Here is a 24,355-nt window from a genome sequence, read left to right as displayed (position 1 = left end):
TGTTTGCACTGGCTTCAGGGAGATGGACGGGCTAGGAATGCCTGCCCTCCCCGCCCAAAGACTCAGAGGACCCGGCAGCTGGGGAAAGTCCCCCAGGGCTGTGTTGTGGGGAAGACAGGGGCTGGCGAGGGGTGGGAGGATGTGGAAGCCCCAGCCTCTCTCTTCCCCTCTCCTGCTGTGGATCAGACAAGGGGAGGACCAGACAAAGGGTTTACACCCCTCCTGGCCCAGAAGTAGGACTGTTCCAGCCCCACAGCCCCGCCCAGGAGGACTATCCCTTCCCACTGTATGTGGAGCGGCAGCTCTGTCCCCAGGAACAAATGCCACGAAGCCCGAATGGAATCGATCAAACAAACAGGGTTTATGGCAGTGGGAGAGAGGGTTGTTGAACCCTGCCTGGCAGCTAATTAAGAAGCTCATTAGGAGACAGGGCGTGTGGGGAGACAAGGGCAGGGCGGCCTGCCGAGCCGCGAGCTTCCAGATGTCCTGGGCTGAGCTTGGGCCAGGCAGGAGGCTGAGCCCCTAAGCCTGGCTGGGGAGGGGCTGCACCTCCCCAAACTCCCAGCGCAGGGCTGTCCCAAAGGGTAGCTGTGAGGGCTTCCTCCTGGGCTGCGCTGACTGTGGTGGTGAGCAGTGGGCAGGCCCGTGCTCCGTCCTGGATGTGGGCTTTAGCAGCTCAGTGTCCAGGCCCCGCTCTTGGTCTGGGCCTAGAGACAGTGACACTACCCCCCAGTGAGGTTCCAGGGCAGAGCAGGCTTTGGGGATGCCAGGCTGGTCTAGGTGCCCCTGGAATGGGGCATCTGGGTGACATTCTCCCCGGCCCTGGCACTTTAGGGGTCTGCAGGGCGTGGGTTCCTCGGGCACCCTCAGGCCCCCAGGTAGACCTCCACCAAACCCCCCACAGAATGCATGCGGTAGAAGACCCCCAGAGGCAGGCCAAAGTTGACGACGGTGAACCACGTCCGGTAGCCATAGAAGTCCTTTTCCAGCCCGTTCTCAAACTCCGGGTGGATGCCGAAAGCAGGCATCATCCATAGCTGGGAAGGAGAGGAGGGTGCTGAGTGAGGGGCTCTCCCATCCCCCACGGCCCTCGGCTCAGGGGAAGCAGGCCCCCTGAACCTGCGGCTCCTCCATGTCTCCTCCTCCTCAGGATATCAGAGCCGGCCCCTCTGCCCTTATATCTCCCTCCCCCTCAAGACCTTGAGCCCCCTCCTCAGTTTGCCTGGGGCCAGCCAGCCTGAGTTCCAGCTGAGACCCCCAGCTGCCACTCTCACGGGACAACCTGCTCCCTCAAGCGGGGATCCCCCAGCCTCGATCTGCATCCCTCTTTTCTGCTCTGGGTCCATTCTTCCTCTGTCAGGACTCTGCCCACTCCACTCCGACCCTGCCTTCTGTCCAAATTCTGCTCATGTCTTAAGGCCCAGGCCAAACTTTCATGAAGCCTTCCTTGGCCACTTGGGTCCACATTTCCTTCTTTGAGCTCCTACCTCCCTTTAGGGCCAATGTATTACTTATGCTCTGCCTGGAGCAGAGGTTTTGCCATCGGAGGTGTTGCCAGCACATCCAGTACCAGCATGGGCTCAAACAACCTGGAGGTGTCCCGGGACTGCAGACTCTGGGAATATGGGCAGGTCAGACAGCCTAAGCCTCAGTCTGCTCATCTGTTAAATGGAGACAGCAATAGTGCCTGCTTCGTGTGTTAGTGTGACGATTCAGCGAGGTGCAGGGAAAGGTGGATTTGAGACTTGGCAGCAACCAGGCATTGAGTGTTACTGTTAAGGCCTTCCCCTAGAGGTTCTGTAGAAAAACAGGCACTTTCTGATCTCTTCCTTTGACTGAATTCAGTGGATGATTAAATATTTGGTAACTCTCTAACTGGTTCCCCTGTGTGTCCCCAACTAAGCAGTAAGCTCCCCTGGGAGCTTACACACATGTGTGAAATCCTACACACATGTTTATAAAGAGCACTTAGCTACAGGCTTGGCACCTTCATCCATGCCAGGTAACTTGCAGGGAGCTGGGGGGCACTCTCAAGCAGCATCAAGCTCGTTGGAAAGAGGCCTGTGTCCTTGGCAATCAAAGGACAAGCCAGTCGCCCTGGGGACTGTCAGTGTGCCATGAATGCACCTTGATCCATTCCTTCCTGAATGACGCTCGCTGGGGCCGTCTCACCAGCTCCACCCCGCACGTCTCCAGGCCCCTGCACTCACTGTGATATTGCAGAGGATGAGGAAGAGTGAGATCTCCTTGAGGGCTCGCCGCTTCCAGTTGAGGTGGCTGTAAGAGTGGATGTAGGCCAGCGAGGCCCGCCGCAGGTCCTGGCCCAGCTCCAGCAGGGAGCCCCTGCGGGGCGGCTCAGCCTCCCACTTCCCGGCCAGGCTCTCGGGAGTCACCTCCCAGAGCGGGCGGCGGTGCAGGCCCTCGATGATGAACAGGTTCTGGGCCATATGTTGGAGGATGAGTAGCAGTGAGTAGGCCAGGATGAGGCAGTTGAGCAGCTCGTGGGGACGGGTGGCCACAATGGCCACGATGGAGAAGTAGGAGATGCCCATCTGACCCAGTGCCGCGCCTATCAGTAGCACCACGTCCAGGCTGCGGGTGGGGTTCTTGAGCGTGTCCAGCTCTCGCTCCTCCAGCCCGTGGATGGCCGTGCCCGCCAGGCACGCCAGGCTCATAGCGGGCAGCGCGGCCACGTAGAAGGCATAGTAGACGGTGAAGTACTGGCGCGCGATGGCCGGGCCACTTGCTTGGATCTGGAAGAGCACAAAGACGCACACGCCTGCCACCAGCACCAGCAGGCCCAGCAGCGGCCCGAAGATGGCCCCGTGCAGGTGGAAGGACGGGGCGCCAGGGGGGGCGCCCGAGGCGGGTGCCAGGCAGCGGCCCACGTTCCTCCACATGACGAAGAGCACGGTGCAGCAGATGAGGCAGTACTCGGTGCTGAAGGGGTAGAGCATCAGGTAGCCCTTCCGGAAGACCTCGCACATGGTGATATTGAGGCACAGACAGGTGTTGGTGCCATTGCCTGGGAGGGTCAGGGCGGGAAGGGACAGAGGTTCAGATGGGCCTTGCTCGGGGGAAACCAGAGGCACAAGTCAATCCCGTTCACCTCCTGGAGTGTGGCTGAGGTGGAAGAGACCCAGCCACCCATTTTGCAGACATGGAAACTGAGGCCCAGAGAGAGAAATTGGAAATCACAGAATGGGTGGTGGCGCTGCATGTAAGAATCTGCTTGCCACTGCAGGGGACACAGGTTCAGTCCCTGGTACGGGGAGATTCCACGTGCCTCGGAACGACTAAGCTCATGCTCCACAACTACTGAGCCTGTGTGTGCCACAGGAGAAGCCACTGCAATGAGAAGCCTGCACACCGCAATGAAGAGTAACCCCCACTCGCAGCAACTAGAGAAAGCCCTCACAAAGCAACAGAGACCCAGCTTGACAAAACACACACACACACACACCACACACACACAGCGGAAATAATAGGGTGGTCATTTCTATTTATTTCGTTGTTTTTTGTGGAACCTTAGCTCCCCAGCCAGGGATCAAACCCCTGCAGGGGAAGCGTGTAGTCTTAACCAGTGGACCTCCAGGGGAGTCCCCAGGATGATCATTTCTTGACAAAAGGATTCTAGACCTCAGGGGCCAAGCTTAGATAAAGCATTTGACATATGATATCTTCAGGGCCAAAGCTCTACGGATGACTTGCTGAGCACGAGGGGAACCCTGTAACTTTACACTGAGAAGCTCTGGCTGCTACACCTGGTCAGTCAACAGCATCCACCGTGTGGTGATCAGACGTCCTTCCTGTGATGAGGTGCCCTGCAAAGACACAGCATCCCCAGTGGAATGCTGGTGTCCAGAATGCTCCTCCTGAATCTAATCAACACTTCAGTCCACACTTCCCATTTCTAGGAAAAGCAGGGAAGAGGGGAAGAAGTCAAATGCCACCATGAGGAAGCAACCAGACCAATCTCAATGTCATTAGGGAAAAAGAGACTTAACTGAGCCACCAACTGTATTGCATGTTTGAACAAACCATCTGTAAATGACATTTCTTAGGCTGATTGGACAAAGTCAAATATAGATTTATCCATATAAATGGGGATGGGGATGATGTTAAGGAAGTTAGCAATTATAATAGCATTTTGCTAATGTAGGGAAATATATCATTTTAAAGGCTTGCATACTGAAATGTTTTGAGATGAAATGACAGGATTTCTATAAGATAAGTAACTCACCAAAAATATTGGAATAAATATGCCAAAGTGTTGAAAATGATTACATCTAGGTTATGGGTATGTCCTGTTGTACTCATCTAGATGTCTGAATTGTTTAATCATAAAAAAATCCATGATGTCACTTGCCAAAAATTCTCTTTGCATAGCTCTTCTGAAGAATGGATCTGGAGCATAAAGAATGCCACAGTATCCAGGTGTGCCAAGATTTATGCAATGGGTGTGTGAGTGCATGAGTGTGCTGAGAAGGCGTGGCTGTACACAAGTCAACATGGCGATGGCACCTGGAGGGGGGGGTTGTATACACACACACAGGTGTGGCTGAATCCCACAGACAGCAATGCTCCTTCCGTGTAGTTTACAGGACATGGCCTCTAAGCACACCCTGTATGGGGGGGTACTGCATACATGGGAGGATGCAGGGCGTTCTTTCTGCCCAGAAACATTCTGTTCCTCCTGATAGCTGACATGTCCAGGTGCCTACAAGTGTGTTAGGAAGACATTCCTTTCAGTCGTAAAGGCTTCTCCGTTTCTTGCAAGTAAAATGAAGATACCAGGGGTGGAAGGGCGTACCTGGACTTATTGGTGGGTCAGTGGCCAGCTCACTGACAGCTAGATGGTGCCCAGGGAGGGCTTGCAGAGCACTAGAACCTGGTGGGGCAGGCCCAGAATGCAGGCAAAAGTCAGTACCCCTGGCAACAGTCAGTTTTTGTTGAGTCTTGATCTGGGCTCTAGAGTTTGCTCCCAACTGTACAGAGTCACTGAGCCTCACCCGTTTGAGGAAGTGTGATTCATGCATGTGTGTGTGCACATTCAGAGATGGGGGGGGGGTCTCGGTCTCTTCTTGCTGCAGCTGCTGCTGCTAAGTTGCTTCAGTCGTGTCCGACTCTGTGCGACCCCATAGACGGCAGCCCACCAGGCTCCCCTGTCCCTGGGATTCTCCAGGCAAGAACACCGGAGTAGGTTGCCATTTCCTTCTCCAATGCATGAAAGTGAAAAGTGAAAGTGAAGTCGCTCAGTCGTAACTGACTCTTTGCGACCCCATGGACTGCAGCCTACCAGGCTCCTCCGTCCATGGGATTTTCCAGGCAAGAGTACTGGAGTGGGGTGCCATTGCCTTCTCCCATGGTCTCCTCTTACCTGAGAGCTTTTTCATGAGGGCACTAAGCTCAGCCTCGATCTCATGGTGCATGGAGTCATTGGAGACAGCCAGAAGCCACAGCAGCAGATTCGTGGCCAGCGTCAGCATCAGGCCACACCTGGAGGAGGTGCTACACTCTGCCCACACAGCCTGGCCAGCGCCCTGGATACCGCGCATTCACCATCACTGCCTTTGGGGGGACCGCTCTCACCCAAAGCCAGATCCCACCTGCCATTAGAACTTCAGGAGGGGCGGCCCTAATGGCTCCCCGGGACCCAACCAATCCATAGTCCCAGGGCTACCCTGCCCAGGGAAGCTGTGGGGGGTTGGCGTGGGTGGGGGACGGGGGTGCCCCAGGAGTTGTTGCAAGGAGAGAAGGGGCCCACATCTCACCTAGTGAAGTTGGTCTGGATCTGAACGCAGTCCTTGCAGTGCTTCCAGAGCACCCAGGTCTGAAAGAGAACAGGCTTTGAGCTGGGAGTGCTGGGGTGGGGTGGAGGTGGGTGGGGGGTCCATGGTGTGTGTGCGCCAGTGGCCCGTGTGTATTTACAAGGAAGAGTGAGGACACCTGGCTTGGATTCCTGGCTCCACTGTTTCCTTGCTGTGTGGTCTTGGACCAGTGGCAAAACATCTCTGAGCCTCAGTCTCCTCGTCTCTAAAATGGGACTAAAGTGGGAACGCCTGGGCCTCCCTGGTGGCTCAGTGGTAAAGAATCTGCCTGCCAGGGCAGGAGACTCTTGTTTTAATCCCTGATCTGGGCAGATCCCACATGCCTTGAAGCAGCTAAGCCGGTGCAGCCCAGCTCCTGAGTCTGCACTCTAGAGCCCAGGAGCCGCAACTACTGAAGCCCATGTGCCCTAGAGTCCGTGCCCCACAACAAGAGAAGCCCACCCACCGTAGCCGGAGAGTAGCCCCTGCTCCCTGTAGCTAGAGAAAAGCCCATGCAGTAACGAAGACCCTCCACAGCCAAAAATAAATAAAATTATTAAAAAAAAAAACAAAAAGAAGAGTAGCTCTGCGGACTTCCCTTGTGGCCCGGTGGTTAAGACTCTCTACTTTCACTGTGATGGGCACCGGTTCCCTCTGTGGTCAGGGAACTAAGATCCCACATGCCACACGACCAAATAAAAAATAAATTGTATTTAAAAAAAAAAGCTCTGTATATCCGGGTGGGGGGTGTAGATTTAGGTATGTTCTGTCAGATGTATCTATAGGTGTCTGCGTTTCAGTGACTCGTGCGCAGCGCTGATGCTGACACTCGTGGGTGGCGTGGTTTTGGGCGCAGGGGGCATGTCGGGGCTGGGGGTGGGCGTGGTGTGCGTGTGCACCTCCTCTGGGCCGTGTAGACGTTTGCTGATGCGGTTGTTTTTAGGCATAGAGTGCGGAGTGGGGGTGGGCGAGGCCAGTCACCTGGACGCTGATGAAGACGACCTCGATGGCGGGGAAGACCAGCTCCAGCTGCGACTTGCAGCGGATGTGGCTCACGTCGTAGCCCACGCGGAAGACGTTGAGGCAGACGGTGCAGCTGCCGAAGAGCACCAGGGAACCTGGCCGGGCCGGGGGTGGGGCCATTGGCACCTCCAGGAGCGGGCACCCTCCCTCCCCCGGCCTCTGCACCCACCTCCACTCCCCCACCCCCGCTCCGGGCGCCCAGACACTCACCCCGCACCCACACGGGCCCCGCGTGCGGGTCCCGGTGGAGCACGGCGTGCGGCTGCCGGGTGGTCCCTGCGGTGTAGTAGAGGAGCCAGAGGGCGGACAGGACCTTCAGCGCGGCCAGCAGGATCCACACGTCCCCCAGCGTGACGGCCACGTTGTTGAAGACCATGCTGCAGATGAAGGCTCCGCCCAGGAGCACCACGTTGAGCGCCAGGAGCCCCGAGAAGAGCTGCCCAGCTTTCTGGGCCTGCCGGTCCCGCCGCTGCAGCAGCGAGAAGTGCCGCGCCAGCCAGGACCTCTCGACTGGCGAGGCAGGGGCGCTGGTCTGCTCGAACCCCAAGGCCACTTGGTTCTCCTTAGCCGGAGCCTCTCCAGTCGCCTGAGCCTCTGGAGTGGCCATGGGTGGAGCCTCAGTAGGGGCTGAGGAGGGAGACAGGGGTCTGGTTGGCTGCCGAGCTGTCCAGCGCTCCGTTCCACTCTTGCGTCTCATTGCCGTGTGACCTAGGGTAAGCCAAGCAACCTCTCTGATTGGGACAATGGAAATCACAGCAGCTACCCCATCTACCTTACAGGACCAGAGAAGGTTCAAATAGACCAGCCCTCTGTGTTCCACATAAAATTAGGGGTTATTTAAAGGGGCTTGAGGACCACTTCTCCCCCACCCCCACCCCTGTCTTCCTGTTTGATCTTAAGGTGGAATACTGGCATCCAGCAAGGGAGCCAAGGGCATCTGCACAGTGCTTGGCCACCGGCTGTTTCCAAGGCTGTGACTTTCCACCCCGAAAGGCTGTGTGTGCCCTGTCTTCTGGAAGGAGTTTCACTCCTGAAGTCAGGGAGAGCAAAGTCGGTGTCCCCTCTTATTCTGACTCTGATCAGTTGGATCGTGGTTGCCTAGGGTGTTGTGTTGAGAAGGATCCCGCGGCTGAGTGTGCGCTTGGGCTTTCCCATCCTTGGGAAGGAATGCTGTGATCTGAAATAATGCTCTATTATGGGTGCTATATACCCAATCCAGTGTTCTTGCCTGGAGAATCCCAGGGACGGTGGAGCCTGGTGGGCTGCTGTCTATGGGGTCGCACAGAGTCGGACACGACTGAAGCGACTTAGCAGCAGCAGCAGCATGGAGAAGGAAATGGCAACCCACTCCAGTATTCTTGCCTGGAGAGCCTCATGGATAGAGGAGCCTGGAGGGTCCGTGGGGTCACAAAGAGTTGGACACGACTTACAACTGAACAGCAACAAAAAAATGGTTGTATATAAAATTACTTTGAAAAGCTCTAGAAGACACCCATCGAGTTCATGATAGGAGTTACTTCTGGGGAAAGGTAGAGAACACAGGCACTGGGAGGAGTGGCTAATGTTCTAGTTTTTTTGCTTTTTTTTTTTTCTTAAAACATTACTTTTGTAAAGTTATTATTATTATTTTTTGACCTCGCTGTGCTGCATATGGGATCCTAGTTCCCCAGCCAGGGATCAAACCTGTGCCCCCTGCAGTGAAAGCACAGAGTTCTAACCACTGGACTGCCAGGGAAGTCCTAAAGTTTTTATTTTATTTCCTAAAATTAATTTTAAAGCACATTAAAGGCTTAAGGAAAAAAGTTCCGAGACTGATTTGCAGTGTCTACCATGACCACGGGACATCCTGGGGTCAGCACAAATGCTATGGCCCTTGACTCTTTTTTTTGGCCTTGCTGTGAGGCTTGTGGGATTTTAGTTCCGAAATCAGGGATTGAACCTGTGCTCTTGGCAGTGAAAGCACAGAGTCCTATCCACTGGCTGACCAGGGAATTCTCATGCCCATGACTTTGATAGAACTGAATTCCATCTGTACCCTCCCTGGATGCCTCAGTGTCTCAGGAGTGCACAGCTCAACGTGGGGAATTCCATCCCTGACTCTTCTCTTTCCCTGAATGTCTCCTGCTACTTCTTCAGCTTCCCCAAGCTTTCACTTGGGCCTGCTTCCTTTGTTGGGCTTCCTAGGTAGTTCAGTGGTAAAGAATCCGCCTGCCAATGTAGGAGATACGAGTTCGATCCCTAGGTCGGGAAGATCCCCGGAGAAGGAAATGGCAACCCACTCCTGTATTCTTGCCTGGGAAATCCCATGGACAGAGGAGCCTGGCGGGCTACAGCCCACGGGGCTGTGAAAGAGTGGCATGACCGAGGGACTAAACAGCAATAACAAACCCCTTTGTTTCCCCTTGCTTGGACCCCAATCTTGGGCCACCCCCATACCTGCAGCTCAGGGTCTCTTCCTGAAGTCTAGCACCCTCCCGCCATGGGCCCTTTGGGTTCACGTAGAGCTGCAGGGAGAGCAGGGATGCCCCACTGGTCGCAGCTGCTGTCCCGGTGAGAAGGTTCCTTCCCCGCCCCTCCCATGCCAGGCGCTCTGCCTGCTGCTACCCTGCACCCCTGGTGCTTTGGGCTCAGGGTCCTAAGCACCCACCGTCCCCATTCTCCAGGCTGCCAGAGGCCTGATTTCTAATTCATCGTCTCAGAGCAGCATCGCCATCCCTACATCTCCCAGAAGGAACCACGTGTCCACCTCGCCTGTCCCCTCGCCCCTGTGTATTCCAGCTCACAGACAGCTCTGAGATTTTCTTGACCTCAACCACTACCCTGGTTCATGGCTCCCTCCTAAACTAGTCTCCCTACCCACTGTGTCTCTCCCCTACTGTGATCCCTGCAAAGGCAACCAACTGCCCTCAGTGTAGAGGCCATACTGCCTAGCATGGCCTGCATGGCCTTTCAAATGAAGCAAGGGAGACGTCTCTGGCAGTCCCGGGGCTAAGATTCCGTGCTCGCAATGCAGGGAGCTCGGGTTAGATCCCTGGTCAGGGAATTATGAATAGATCCCACATGCTGCAACTAGGAATCTCAGTGCAGCCAAATAAACTAATATTTTAAATTAAAAAGAAAAGAAACGAGGCAGTGTATGTTTAGCATGGGCTTGGACTGTGCAAAGTGGTCAGGGGAGGGCAGCTGCTGTTGCTTCCTGGTCTGGCCTTGACCGCCCTCTCCAGCACTGTTCTCAAGCCCTCCCCCTTGCCCATGGGCCATGCCATCCTGCTGCCTAGTTCCTAGAATCTTCTGCTTTTGTTCACCTCCCTGTCTTTCCCACACCTCCCCCGCCCCTTTACCCATCATACCCACCCCCTCACCCTTTGGCTAAACTGCAGAGTGTCCTTCAGGACTCAGTGGAGTCCCACCACTTCAAGGAATCCTCCCCTGAACCCCCTCACCTAAGGCTGTCCCTCACCTAAGGGTGTCCCTCTAGATACCTGCCCTGCAGCCACGCTTGAGGCTGGAGCATCTTTGGTCATACTCTGCTGTGCTCTGCTCTGTCTCTCTCTTTGGACTCTGAGCTTTAGACTCTCCCTCTATGGAACCAACGGAAGACCCCCAGCATATTTGGCTTTCATATGCAGCCTCAGTACTTCCCTGGTGGTCCAGTGGTTAAGAACTTACCTTCTAATGCAGGGGATGCAAGGTTGGTTTGTGGTTGGGGAGCTAAGACCCCACAGAGCTAGTAGCTCAGTTATGTCTGACTCTTCGCAATCCCTGGACTAAAGCCTGCTAGACTCCACTGTCCATGGAATGACTCCACTGTCCATAGAATTCTCCAGGCAAGAACTGTGGAGTGGGTCACCTCAGTTTAGTCGCTCAGTCGTGTCTGACTCTTTGCAACTCCATGGACTGCAGCACGCCAGGCTTCCTTGTCCATCAACGACTGGAGTGGGTAGCCATTCCCTTCTCCAGGGGATCTTCCCAACCCAGGGATTGAACTCAGGTCTCCTGCATTGCAGGCAGATTCTTTACCACCTGAGCCACCAGGGAAGCTCAAGATTCTACATGCTGAGCGGCAAATAAGCCCTCGAGCTAAACTAGAGAAGCCCCCGCACACCATAACGATGAGCCCGCACAGTCAAAATAAAAATAATAAAATGAAATGCAGCCACTTCAGGCCCCCATTCTCCCCTGTGCAACCTGCTCAATATTTATACCTCCTAAGGTCCTCTTCTGGGGCAAATAGAATAACAAAACTTGGTACTCTTTTAAAGATCCCACCAGTGATTTTGTATCCTTTTCCCAGTCCTTCTTGTCATTCCTGCTCCAGTTCACCCTCCTCCTTGTGCAGCCCCCTTCTCACACTCCAGGCACATGCCCACCACAGGCCCAGCCAGAGGACTCCCCGTTTCTCCTGCTGTCTCCCCCCTCCATCACTCCTCCAGCCTCCTATTCCTTCCATCTCTTGTGCTGTCCCCCCCAGTCGCTCTTGCCCCATTGTCACCATCTAGCTTAAACACCTCTCCTGGGAAGACTTCTCCCTTTGCCCTAGCGTCTATCGAGAGTGGGTGTGTACTGCTCCGGGTGTGCCTGGTGGGCAGAGACCAGGTCCTGCTTATCTCAGACCCCACCCTACCCCTAAATTTGTCACAGGCAGGACATTGAACCAATGTTTGCTGACTGCCTCTGGCATTTTCTTGGGAACTTTCAGCACCAGAGCCGTGGACAGAGACCCTTAGGCATCAAACCCTCGACTTTCCAGAAGATCTTTATCTTTTCCCCCAAGACTCCCCCACCCAGGTTGAGCAAGCCTGAAGCTCACAGGGACACCTCCTTGCTCCTTTCCTCCCAAACCTGACTGCCCCATCTCGCCTTCCCAGAATCTGCACCAAGGCTGGAGGACTGCCAGAATCCGGAACTTACTACCAGGGTGATCTTGGACAAGTTCCCTAGAATCTCTGCGCTTCGGTTTCCTCATCTGCACACACACACAATTATGAAATAGTACCTGCTACATAGTAGATGTTCAATAAAGATTTCTTGAATGAGTAAACGAAGGAATTAATGCATGATACCTACCTGATGGAGTTCTCTCAAAAGTAAACGATTTAACACATGCAAATACCTAGAGAGCCATGCCTGGCACACAGAATGATCTGAGTGTTAAGCTATTTATGCACTTCCTCCCTGTTCTGTCCGGTCTGAGAGGAGCCTCAAGGGTCAGGGTTATTGGTGAATTTGGAGGGGGCAGTTTTGATTGGACTGTAGACCTAGACAGGACGCTGGAGGAGGAAGTCCTATCCTCTAGGGTCCTCGCCTTGACTATCTTCCCCGCCCCCATCCCCAGGGGCCAACCCTGCATCAGCAGCTAGAGGGAGCCCTCAAAGTGGCGGAGTGGGTCCTTCCCCCCGGGAGAGGGTGCCGGGGTGGGCAAGCTGGGGTCGCGGGAAGAGGGTGAGGGCGCCCGGACTGACAAAGAGAAATCCACCACCCTCTGTCTGACGCGCCCTTCGGCGCGACGCCAGTCCGAGGGAGGGCCCAGACACCAAACTGGTTTGTGGGTCTTGATTAGAGGCAGTGATGAAAGCTGCGGAGCCGTCGGCGCGCGGCCTGCGGCGCCCGGCCGTTTCCGAAGGAGGCTGCTGAGCACCGGCGGGGGAAGCTTTGGCATTTCTTTCCGAGCCACTCGAGGGACTGCGAGGCCTCGGACAGCCGCCACACGTCTGCCTCGGACTGGGCGTGCGGGCAACCTCAGCCGTCCGGGCGTTTCTCTTCCTCCCGGCTTCGGCTGTGCGCGCTCCGACGCGGCTATGGCAAGGGGAGCTCTGTGCGCCCCCAGCCAGCGAAAAGGAGATGGGGCGCGGAGCCGAGGTTGGGGTGGCGATCAGAGAGGGGCTGGAGTTCAGGTCCCCAGGGATTGGCTTCCTTCCCGCCCCAGTCCTTGCAGCCGCCGGTCTCTGAACCTCACTTTGGGAGCGCAGTAGGTGTGTGTCGAGGGTGGGCTCGCCTGGAATGCTCCTCCAGGGGTCCGAGGGCGCTCCGGGCCCTAACGGCGCCGCGGGGGAGCCTTACCTGAGGCCTGGGCAGGCATCGCCGCCGGCTGGCTCCCGTCTGTCCAGATGAGGCCCCCGCGCGGGGACCGAGGCCCCCGACGCCCTGCCCCCGCGGGACTGCGCAGCTGCGGCCTCTCGGGCTCCGCGGCCCATTGATTTTTCTGTTGACTTTGGGGCTCTCGTTAATCCTTCATTAATTACCCCGCCAGGGGCTCCCCGGACGGCTCAGCCAATAGCGAGGCGGCTGGGCCGGAGGGCGGGGCCGGAGGCGGTGCAGACGCGCGGCGCAGGGGTAGGGTGGGGTGCAATGTCCTTAGGCCAAAGTAGAGGCCTTGCGGGGTTCAGGCCACATTTTCCTCTGGTGGCCCAGCAGGGAATGAGCCGTCCTCCATAGATCTGGGGTCGCTCCCCGCCCCTCACCTCCCCGTACCCCACCTAGCACCAGCCTTGCCTCAGCCTCTCTCCCCCTAAGTCGAACGTGAACTTGGGGCGGAAAAGACCTGGTTCCGACAGGGCAGGGGGCGCCCCCTCTGGCCCTCCTCAGCTCTCCCTGGAGCCTGGCGTCCTGCCCATCTAGTTCTTCTGGCGGAGTCCTGGCAGGTTTTTCTACAAAGTCCCCTGTGCGTCCGACCCTGTTGGTCTCACTCTCCCCTCTAAATGCCCTCTCCTCCCACCCCAGGCCCCATCCCAACCTGTTCCCCCTTCTCCTGACTCCGCTAACTGCTGGCGCCTCCTTTGCCATCTCTCTTTGCACCATCTGACTTTCTCAGTCTCTCCTTCTCTATCTCCCCCTCCCTCCTTTTTGGGATCAAATCATTTTATAGGGGGGCTTCCAGAGAGGGTCGAAGGGCTGGGAGAACAATGAGATCGCATGTCCTCTGCCCCACCCGGGTGTCCCCACTTCACATTCACCCCCATCTCTATATCTTTTGTAGAGTAGAAGCCAGAGGGCTTTGGAGAGGAGCCTCAGGGACCGCAGGAGGGGCAGGTGGTGGGTGAGGGGAGGCCCTGATGGGGTGGGCTGTGCCATCCAACCCCTGTTAAGCTAGAACAGCCAGGTTATAAACTGGGTTATATCAGCGTGTGTTATAAACGTGAGTCCCTGAAATGTTTTATTTGAGGGGGAAACAAATGCTCTGATGCTTGAAAGAAAAGTTTGGAAATTATTATTTTTAGTAGAAAAGTGCTGGCTTCCTTTTGCTGTGGGACTGTGGGCAAGTCACTATACCTCTGGGCGTCAGGTTTCTTCTTTGTAAAATGGCAGTTGGATTAGTCAGTCCTTCCCAACCTTTCACGTGTCATGGAACACATTAAAAAAATGTCTATGTCACTTGAGGATAAAGAGAAGAGAGAGGTGGAAGCCTGGGGACTCCACCCAGCTGCTCCCAGCCACCCAGGTACTAGTCTGTAACTCAGACTTGGCTTGCCCACAGAAAAGCCTGAGATCTCAACATCTCCAGGGGTCCTTGCAGCTTTGACCCCAAGACCCCCCTCCTGCAATCATCTTAGAGGTGAGCGCCGAGACAAGAAGTGGGGAGCCAGGTGGCCTAGGGCAGCATCAGGTTTATTGTTTCCAGATCCAGGCGGCAGCACTGGCCAGGACACGGGGCTGAGGTAGGGGTGGAACCAGAGCCAAGGCCGCTTCCAGACCTTGTCTGGTCCTAGAAAGGGGTGCAGCAAGGGTTCCTCCTCCCCCAGTGGCCCCACCCCCAGGCTCATGCTGGGGTGAGTGTACATGTCCTGATGGTGATCTAAAAACTCATCCTGGAAAAATAACTCTTGTGAAAATGCCACTCTGGGGCCAGTGTGGGGACGGGAATGGAGAGTACGAGGCACAGTGACTGCCAGCCTGGGGTTCATTCCTGGGGGTCACTGGGTGGGTGCACAAGCCGAGCTCCTCCCCCCGAGGTCCTGAGCGGGGCTTCAGGACATCACGTAGACCTCCAGCAGGCTGGAGACAGCGTGCATGCGGTAGAAGATGCCGAAAGGCAGGCAGATGTTGACGATGGCTGCCCAGAGGGAGTAGCCATAGAAGTCCACCTCCACGGTGTTGCTGAAGTGAGGGCGGGCCCCAAAGGCAGGCATGATCCACAGCTGTGGGGAGAGAGGAGGGTCAGGACCTGGCCTGGGCGGGGTCTGCGGGTCACTCTGTGAGCGGGGGGCAGGATGGGGGTCCCAGCCCTCTGGTTTTGTGGCTATCAAGGGCTGGGTGTTGCTGAGCGGGGGGCTGCAGCCCCTTGGGCAGAGCCTGGCACTCACGAGGGAATTCAGTAAATGTGCCCAACTGAGCTTGCCCACCCCCAGGCTGAGGCTCCACCCTCGGGATGGTCCACTTGTGGGATGGGGAGAGAGGAGAAGAGGTTTCAGTAGGTGACATGAGAATTTGGAATAAATGGTTAAACCAGCAGCGCTCTCCTGGAGAGATGCCAGTGGGTGAGGGTGGTAGAAGCAGACAGGCCCAGGGCAGGGGGGCCAGGATCCTGCCAGAAGGCTTCCCCACCCCAGCTCTCTATGAGCTCCGCTCTCCAGTTTCACCCTCCACTCCCCACTCCCTTCCCAGGTGTGGGAGGAGGTTGAAGCTGGAATCCTGCTTCATCTCTGGCTGTGAACCCAGACGGTTCAGGCATGGGGCGTGAGGCAAAGAGAAAAAGCTTCTGAGCTAGGCTGGACCCTCTCCAATCACATCCTTAGGCACATCACAGCCCAAATCGGAGCCTGCCTCTGTCCTATAAAATGGAGTTGGAGATGACACTCTAAGAGCTGATCCAGACTCAGATACCTGGAGCAAAAGCGGCCTCCCAAGTGACTCTTAACCTGTAGGCTCGGCCTCGGGAGAAAGTGAGGGAGTGGCCAGGGCTGGAGGAGGTTTCGGTCCTTACTGCTTCTACTGTTACGTCAGAGATTGGTGACTACCCTTTTTTAAAAACAAAATAAGTTATTTGTGCTTATGTGCATGCTCAGTCATGTCTGACTCTTTGCGACCCCCACTATGGACTGTAGCCCGCCAGGCTCCTCTGTCCATGGGACTTCCCAGGCAAGATACTGGAGTGGGTTGCCATTTCCTGCTCCAGGGGGTCTTCCCAAACCAGGGACCGAACCTCCTGCATCTCCTGCACTGGTGGCAGATTCTTCACCACAGCACCATCTGAAAAGCCCTAAGTTACCAGTAGGAGGGGAATATTCAAAGTGGGGACTTTGCCAAGAATGCACCTCAGTTTTCACGTAGACCCCCACTGGAATGCAACCCCTCTGGAGATGTGTTCTATGTTGGGGTATACCCGTATTCCCATCTATTTAAGGCTGTTTTCTATGTTAGAGGTATTTTTCTGTTAGAGGTTAAAGCTAAAAGGACTATCTTTATATTGAGCAACACTTCACTGAGGTGTGCCCTCTGTTTGGGATGTATTCACAGGGGAACATGTTTCTCTATTAGAGATTTCCCTCCCAGGGGTTCTTTCTATGCTGGGGCCTTTCTCTATTGGGTTGGAGCTATACACTAGGAGTATTTTTCTATGAGGATGCACCTTCAGGAAGCGTGTTCTCCTACAGAATGCATATTTATATTGGGTGAAGCCGGACTATATACAGAGGAGTTTTCTTTTGGCTCAGATGGTAAAGAATCTGTCTGCAGTGCAGGAGACCGGCGTTCGATCCCTGGGTTGGGAAGATCCCCTGGAGGAAGGCATGGCAACCCACTCCAGTATTCTTGCCTGGAGAATCCCATGGACAGCCTGGCAGATCACAGGAGTTGGACATGACTAAGTGACTAACACTTTCTCTTTCTCTTAGAAAGAGGTTGGCACCTCCCTGGTGGTCCAATGGTTAAGACTCTGCCCTCCAAGGAAGCGGGTGTGGATTTGATCCCTGGCTGGGGAATGAAGATCCCACATGCTGAGCCAGTGCAGCCAAAAAATAAATAAACAAATAAATAAAATAAAAAAATAAGAAAGGGGCTTTGCGGACTCGCTGGGGAGGGGGTGGCTGCTGTGGGTGCTCCTCTCCCGGCCAGCCGGCCACTGCACTCTGCTGACAGACCACTCACACGTACACTGGTCCCTGCCACTTCCTGTCGCTGCTCCAATTATTCTAAGAAGTAGGCTGGTCACAAGTTCCCAGGAGCAGTCACACCTCCCATTTGGGAGTGAGGTCCCCCCCACCCCACCCCAGGTCCCTCTCACCTCCTCCCAGCCCCATGTCAGCATTCCCTGGGACCCTACCAGCTCTATCCGCAGCCTCGAGGCCAGAATGCTGCCATCTCATTCTCTCTGTATGCCCTGAGATGCTGTCTGCCCCGGGGCTGCTCTCAACCTTCCCTGAACCTGCTTCTTTCCTCGAGAGGCATAGGATGCTTCCAAGGAGATGGGAGCAAGACAGAGAAGTCCAGGTGAAGAAACCATAAAAAGAGCATTTTCCCTTGGCTTTCTCCAACCCGGAGCCCACCCCTGTCCCCGCCTGGGTACTCACGATGATGTTGCAGAGCAGGAGAAACAGGGAAATGTCCTTCAAGCACCGGCGTCTCCAGTGGCTCCTGGGGGCCACGATGATGCTCGCAGCCTCCTGAGGTCCTGCTGGGCTGGGGCCAACCAGCCTGGGGGTGGGCGGGCAGGCGGGCAAGGTGTGGAGGGCGTCCAGGTTGGCAAAGGTCAGGCCATGGCAGGGCTCCTTGGGGGGCGTGTCATGAGGCTCAGCGCTGGGGGGGCCCCGGTGGAGGCTCTCAATGATGAAGACGTTCTGGAAGGTGTGCTGGGCGATCATGAGCAGAGCGTGGGCTAGGTTGAGCCCCGCCAGCAGGTCCCTGGGGGTGCCTGCCACCACAGCCACGATGGAGTAGTAGGAGATGGCATACTGGCCCAGGGCGGCGCCCATTAGCAGGGCCACGTCCAGGGTGCGTGTAGGGTTCTTGTGCTGGTCCATGGCCCGGCGGTCGAAGCGGTAGATGACCGAGCCACTCAGGCTGACCAAGGTCATGAGCCCCAGACAGACGATGTTGAAGCTGTAGTAGGTGACCAGGGCCTGCTGGGTGCGGCTCTGCTCCCCGCTCACTTGCACCTCGTAGATGATGAACACGGCCAGCCCCACCACGAAGAGCATCAGGCCCAGGACCGGGCCGGCGAAGAAGGTCTCCCGGAAGAGGCTGACGGGGGACGGGGCGTGGCTGTGGCTGGGGGTGGAGGAGGCGAGCAGCCTGCCCACGTTCTTCCACATGACGTAGAGCATGGTGGAGGCGAAGAGGCTGTACTCGATGTTGAAGGGGTACAGGTAGAAGTAGCCCTGCTGGAAGATCTGGCAGACCGCCGTGTTGCAGGAGCAGTCTCCCCCGACCGCGCTGCTCGCACGCTCCACTGTGGAGAGATGGCATGCAGCGGCACTGCCCTCCCGCCTTCCCGGAGGCACCCCATCTGAAGAGCCTCACCCTTGGACCGTGACCTTTGGAAGGGCAGGCTTTTGAGCTGCCACCACCGTACCCCAAATGCCTACACAGGGCCTGGCACGTTCATTCATGCCACAAGTATTTACTGAGCACCTACTGTGTGCCAGAGACCGTGGGGCACGTCCTTGAACAATATCCAGGGCTCAATCAACAACAACAACAAAAAATCTGGGGGACTTCCCTGATGCTCTAGCGGTGCAGAAGCCGCCTTCCAATGCAGGTCCAATCCCTAGTCGGAGAATTAAGATCTCACATGCTGCGAGGCAGCTAAGTCCAGAGGGCCACAACTAGAGAACCCGTGTGCTCTAGAGCCTGTGCGCTGCAGTAAGAGAAGCCCTGGTGAGCTGCAACTAGCGAAAGCCTGTGTGCTGGAACAGACCCAGCACAGGCAAAATAAAAATAAATAAATATATAAGTAAATAAAGTTAAAACAAAAATCTCAACTGCAGAACTGCCTGCTTCATTCCATCCCATTCCTGCAGAAACACACTGCCAAACCTTCCCCGCCAGTCATGACTTGCTCAAGACAGGCAAGGCTCCGGTCCTAATAGAAGGTGGCCCCCTGGGCAACCCCTAAACTCGAAGCTTCCTCGCCTCTCTCTCCAGCATCTGCCTCAGCCAGAAAGCACCTGCTGCGCCCAGGTCCTGGCCAGGACCTTCTGTCACTTCGGTTTGTACCGTACTGATGGGAATCTCGTTCCACATCCAGAGTGTACTCTGCTGTGTAGGATACCTCGGGCCTTGGCAGACATCTCTTTTGATCCCCAGAACTATCTCAGCTGGTTTTGCAGAGAAAGGAACCGAGGCTCACTGAGGGCAAGTGGCTTGTGATGGCGGAGTTGATACAAATGCTGTGACTCTCACCCCCGAGGCAGGTACCTCGCCGGGCGCCTCTCTGTACCCCTGCAGTCCCAGCATTTTAGGTCATCCACCTCCCCGGGCTGGTTCCAACCATCCTCAGGAGCCCTCTGTATGTGGAAGGCGGCCCTCTGTCAGCCTGCTTGCCTGGGATCTCCTGGATCCACATTTTCCACTCTGGGACCCTGCTATGCGGGGTGTGCGTGTGTCTCCAGGTCCGAGCAGGTTTGGTCATCTAGTCTGATCTTGGCGGTGGGGGGCCCTAAAGAAGTCCAGAGAACCGGGACCGGGGGACTGTGGGCCTGTTCTTCACCATAGCATACTGTGTGTTCAGTCACATCCGACTCTTTGCGACCCTATTGACCGTAGCCCCTCAGTCTCCTCTGTCCAGGGGATTCTCCAGGCAAGAATACTGGAGTGGGTGGCCATTTCTGTCTCCAGGGGATCTTTCTGATGATTCAAAGCAAAGATGGGTCTTAATGCTAGTTCTCCGTTGTCAAGCTCTGTGACCTTGGGCAAGCTACTTAACCTCTCTATGCCTTAGTCTCTGCATCTGTAAAATGGGAATACTAATAGTACCCATCTCATAGGGAGGTTGCAATGGTTAACCAAGATGGTGTTTAAGACACTTAGCACAGCGCCTGACGTATAGTGCTCCGTGAATGGTCACCATCAGCATCACGGTTATTATTTCTGCCTTCTCCTCCTTGCCAGACACTCTGTTCTCATCCTGTGCTTCCACCACTGAGCAGCCCTGCCTCCCATCTGCTCTCTCCAGCTTGCTCAGCCATGCCCTTTGTCTCTGGAGCCCAAATCCCTCCTCTGGTGGCATGGAGACCTGGACAGTGGGACCAAGGCTGTACCATCCAGGATGAAAAGATGTCCCTTTCGGCCTGGATGGGAGGAGAGTTTGGAGGAGAATGGATACACGTCTATGCGTGGCTGAGTCCCTTTGCTGTCCACCTGAAACTGTCACAGCATAGTCTGTTAATTGGCTGTGTGCGTGTGTGCTCAGTGGCTTCAGCTGTGTCAGATTCTTTGCGACCCTAGGGACTGTAGCCCAGGCTCCCCTGTCCACGGGACTCCCCTGGCAAGAGTACTGGAGTGGGTTGCCATGCCCTCCTCCAGGGGATCTTCCCAACCTGGGGATCGATCCCAAGTCTCCTGCATCTTCTGCATTGGCAGGTGGATTCTTTACCCACTGAACCCCCTGGGAAGCCCTAATTGGTTTTACCCCAATACAAAATAAAAGGTTTTAAAAAAAAGAAAAAAAGATCTCCCCATACTCTTCCTCCTGGGTCACCCACATCTAGACTTCTTCAGAGGCATAGCCTGGAGCAGGAGGGGGCCTCTGGCCTCCTCCTGTGCCTCCATGCCCTCTACAGGTCCACAGAGCACCCAGCCCAAGGCCTGGCCACCAAGGGGCCAGGGTTAATCTGGAGTGCGCACTCACGGTCCAGAGCAAGGCGGGTATGGCTGGTGTTGCTGTGAGAACTGCTGTGGGAGTGAGACTGGTGCACGGATTCATCCACCACGGCTGCCATCCAGATGGCCAGGTTGGTGGTGAGTGTGAGCATGAGACCGCACCTGTTTGGGGACGGAGAGCAGAGGTCACTGAGAGTCTCTGGCTCATGTCGGGTCCCCAGCAAGGTGCAGAGCTGGGGCTATCCTGGGAGATGGTGCTGAGAAGCAAGAAGCAGGCAAGCCCCCATGTGAGCAGAGAAGATGAGTTTGGAAGGAAGACAGCCTGGCTGAGATGCCTCCCGAGAGAGCTGGGGGTGTCCAAGGGCCACTCTGCTTCCTCCTCTAAGGGAGAGGACGTTTGTCCATGACACACATCATCCTACCAAGTACCCCCCACCCCCACAGCACAGGCTGGTGGAAGCCGGGCTTACAAAGCGAGAGGGCCTCGACTGAAGACCCATCTGGGGGCAGAAAGAGGACCCATGCTCCAGGCTGGGAAGCGCCCATCTCATGCCAGGTGAGCTGAGCACCTGGGCATGGGCACTGGGCCACGGGCGTGGAGCAGGCACTCACCGAGTCAGATCCAGGTGGGTGTGAACACAGTCTTTGGCGGAGACCCAGAGAAAGTAAGTCTGTGTTGAGAGAGAGTGGTGGTGTCATCTACTCCGCAGGTGGGCTCACCCTGGGAGCAGCCAGGCCCACGCTTGGCACTATGTCCGCTCTGCCTCAGGAACTCTCCGACTGCGTGATCACGTTTATTTCAGCTTTACAGTGTGAGATGAGTTTCTCTCTTTCTATTCTATGGGGCAATCAGTACCAAATACTTCTCTGATCTTTAAAAGTTTGCAAAATGCCACCAGTAAATTCTCTGTCTCTGTTTTCTGTTCCTTCGCAGGGTGGAGGGAGTGCAGTTTTGAGCCTAGTTATTTATTCCTGGGTGCAGGGTCAGCCTCAGGTTAGGTCTTGTTCCAGGTAAAAAGAATCTCAGGGCTTCTCCACTCCACTTAGGCAGCATCCTCCCACCGCATCCTCATCCTGTTGCCCTGCAGGTCCTCCCCATCACCTGGATGCCCACAAATCCTTGCTCTGGTGTTTATCAGTGTTGTTGCTGTTTGGTTGCCAAGTCATGTCCGACTCTTTGTGACCCCATAGACTGTAGCCTGCCAGGCTCCTCTGTCCATGGGCTTTCCCAAGCAAGAGTACTGGCGTGAGTTGCCATTTCCTTCTCCAGGGTTATTGATGTTGGGGTAGCTTTATTTTCCATTTTGCCTGAGTGTTCTTTAAAGTCATAAAATGTAAAATTAAAACTATGTAAATGCCAAGGTCATAAGTGTGTTAAAGTGTGGAAACCTGGGCAGCGTGGACGATGCTTCAAGAGAGGGAACCATGCGTGTGGTCATTCTGGGCTGAGGTCTGTGCTCAAACCAGCCCTGCCTCAGCTCGGTCAGATCTCTCCAGGGCTTATTTATGCAACAAATAAAAACTTGAATTTGTTTGAAGAATCCCATGTACAGGATACCCTATTTTCTGAACAAATTCAGAATACAGGGGACATGGCTGAGGCCAAACTGGCCATGCCCATGGTAGGACCCTGAGCTGAGACCTATGTCCTCTATGAGCCGCCAAGGAAGGCAGGGCAGTTCTAGCGACAGAGCAGCTGCCACAAATGACGCCTCCTAGGTGTTAACTACCGGCACCACTTAGGTTGAAATGAAATCGCAGGGCCCTGAAGCAGGCACTCACATTTGGATATTACTTCATTACCAGCCGCTTCCAGATTTATGGACTTGTGATCTTCACTACAGTCCTATCCCCGCCTTAATTAATTGCTCAGTGTAAAAGAGGAGTGGAGCTCAGACCTCCTGACCCCAGGCCTTGGCTCCTTGCCACCACACTCAAGGACACTCCTCCCACCCACCTGGACAATGACAAACACAGCCTGGGTGAGAGGGTACAGGATCTTGATGGCTGACTGGCACTCAAAGAAACTGGAGTAGTAGCCGGTCTTGAAGACATCCATGACGAGAGTGCAGATCCCAAACAGCACCAGCCCGCCTGGGAATGAGGGGTGGGGGTGGATCAGAGAGGCAGGAGAGAGGGATTGTAGATTTGAGGACGGATGGCTAAGTAATGGGATGACGGGGTGGATCCATGGATGAATGGGGTACGTGAGAGGATGGATGGATGGATAGCTAGGTGGACAGGTGGATGATGAATGAGTGGGTGGAAGGATGAGTATATGATTGACTGAGTGGATGGATGGATGTCCGATTGAGCCCCCACCTCTGTGGCTGTATGGATAAGATAAAGGGCCCTAGATAGGCTCTCTCAACTGCAACAATCATCTGTTCTGCGCTCTCCATCAAAGTCTCTTCCATGATCACCTTCTTTCAATCTTTAGACAGGGCAGTGAAGTTCCTTTCCAGCCCTCTCTGCATCCCTTTTCCAGGACTCTTTCCCTTCCTCTTCTCCCCCAATCGCAGCCCACCTCATCCTCAGGCACGTCTAGTCCTGGGCAGTGCTGGAGAGGGGGGCGGCGCGGGGAGGCACACTTCTCAACAGTCTACCTCCAAGAGCCCCCAGAGGTTCCTGCGAGAGCTCCCCAGCCTCCCGCTCCCACCCTGGCCCGCCCCACCCCCGCTCCCGCCTCCCCCCGCCCCCGCACCTCGGAGCCAGATGGGCCCTGCGTGCGCGTCCCGGTAGGGGACGCCGTCGGGGCAGCGCGCGGTGCCCAGGAGGTAGAAGAGGATCCAGACCATGGCCAGCAGGAGCATGGTGGTGAGCAGCGCGAACACGTCGGTGTCGTACACCGCCACCTTGTTGAAGGCGCCGCCGCTGATGAGCGTGCAGGCGAGCAGCAGCACGTTCACCGCCAGCAGCACCGACAGCAGGCGGCCACCCTTCTTCCAGACCTCGCGAGGCGCCGGCCGCGGTGCCGGCGGGCTCTCCTTGGGGTCCGAGGGCAGCTCCGTGGACATGGCAGGGCCACTGGAGGAGGTTGGAGGGGTCACTGTGGTGGGGAGCAGACAGGACCCAGGTCAGCTTCGAGGGCTCTCCCTGCTGCATCTTATCCCTATATTTGGGGACCGGGGTTGGGGGAGCTCCTCGCCCGCGCAGAGGGTGGGGCTGCGGGTGGTGAAGGATGCGCGCGCGGAAGCGGGAGAGAGAAGCCGACCGTGCGGGTCTCGCGCTCGACGGGGAGGGAAGGAGAGGCGGCTGCGGCCCCGTCGGACCCCGTCCAAGGTCCCCCACCCCCCAGATGCGTCGGCCGGCTAGCCCCCAGGGGCACCCACCTGACTGGGCCGGGAGCCCGCGCTGAGCTGGGGGTCAGGGGGCGGCGAGCGCGTCCTCTCTCTGACGCCGGGCTGGACGGGTGCTTTATACCGGGGAGGGCAGGGTGATTTACAGCCGCGGGAGCTCAGCTCCATAAACCTCTCAGTCTCACTCACATGATCCATCTTTTTTCCGGGCTGAATTTAGGGAAGAGCGTGCGGGAGCCAGATAAGGTGAGATTTATATTTACCCGTTAAGAGGCGCCCCCTCCCCCGCCGCCCTGTCACCTCGGCGCAGCCCGGCTCGGGCGCGGCCCCGCAGTGCGGCACCCAGAGGACACCCCGCCCCCGGCGCCCACCGCGCCCTGGCGCCCCGCGATCCCGACACCCAGAGCCCCGAAAGCCGACGCTCAACAGACGCCCCAAGGGCTCGCGGGCGCCCCGACGCGCCCCCAG

The 24,355-nt window shown here is 56.2% G+C and overlaps 2 protein-coding genes across 3 annotated transcripts; both read right to left on the bottom strand.

Annotated features, from left to right (window-relative positions):
* Nucleotides 1–337: 337 nt before the first annotated feature.
* On the bottom strand, nt 338–13,038 carry OTOP3 (otopetrin 3). Of its 2 annotated transcripts, XM_086356022.1 has the most exons (7): nt 12,894–13,038; nt 7,044–7,541; nt 6,792–6,928; nt 5,775–5,833; nt 5,381–5,499; nt 2,211–3,025; nt 338–1,037 (listed from the first exon to the last, which is right to left on the bottom strand). In XM_086356022.1, exons 1-7 carry the CDS (start codon nt 12,910–12,912, stop codon nt 867–869), a joined length of 1,818 nt encoding a protein of 605 aa, XP_086212148.1. In that variant the 5' UTR covers nt 12,913–13,038; the 3' UTR covers nt 338–866. The 2 variants fall into 2 exon arrangements, with proteins under 2 accessions (XP_086212148.1, XP_086212149.1); XM_086356023.1 differs by lacking the exon at nt 5,381–5,499 and having other exon boundaries at nt 12,894–12,985.
* A 1,386-nt stretch (nt 13,039–14,424) lies between these two features.
* OTOP2 (otopetrin 2) lies at nt 14,425–24,097 on the bottom strand. The gene is made up of 7 exons (XM_086356010.1): nt 23,921–24,097; nt 23,293–23,637; nt 22,546–22,682; nt 21,201–21,259; nt 20,617–20,750; nt 17,339–18,216; nt 14,425–14,968 (listed from the first exon to the last, which is right to left on the bottom strand). Exons 2-7 carry the CDS (start codon nt 23,603–23,605, stop codon nt 14,798–14,800), a joined length of 1,692 nt encoding a protein of 563 aa, XP_086212136.1. The 5' UTR covers nt 23,606–23,637; nt 23,921–24,097; the 3' UTR covers nt 14,425–14,797.
* Nucleotides 24,098–24,355: the final 258 nt, after the last annotated feature.

Source organism: Bos grunniens, chromosome 19 (genome assembly GCF_055505025.1).
Source record: "Bos grunniens cultivar Pamir isolate PY7600 chromosome 19, Bosgru_T2T1.0, whole genome shotgun sequence".
In the NCBI taxonomy this organism is placed as follows: Eukaryota; Metazoa; Chordata; class Mammalia; order Artiodactyla; family Bovidae; genus Bos; species Bos grunniens.
Note: the sequence above shows the minus strand (reverse complement) of the source record. Positions and strands in the feature narration are given on the sequence as shown.

Coding starts and splice junctions, on each gene's coding strand:
- OTOP3 (XM_086356022.1), bottom strand. Junction 6,929..7,043: donor GGGGCCCGTGTGGGTGCGGG/GTGAGTGTCTGG, acceptor CGGCCCGGCCAG/GTTCCCTGGTGCTCTTCGGC. Junction 1,038..2,210: donor TCATCCTCTGCAATATCACA/GTGAGTGCAGGG, acceptor TCTCCTTCCCAG/CTATGGATGATGCCTGCTTT.
- OTOP2 (XM_086356010.1), bottom strand. CDS start 23,605: ATGTCCACGGAGCTGCCCTCGGACCCCAAGGAGAGCCCGCCGGCACCG. Junction 22,683..23,292: donor AGGGCCCATCTGGCTCCGAG/GTGCGGGGGCGG, acceptor CCTCATTCCCAG/GCGGGCTGGTGCTGTTTGGG. Junction 20,751..21,200: donor ACCCACCTGGATCTGACTCG/GTGAGTGCCTGC, acceptor GTCCCCAAACAG/GTGCGGTCTCATGCTCACAC.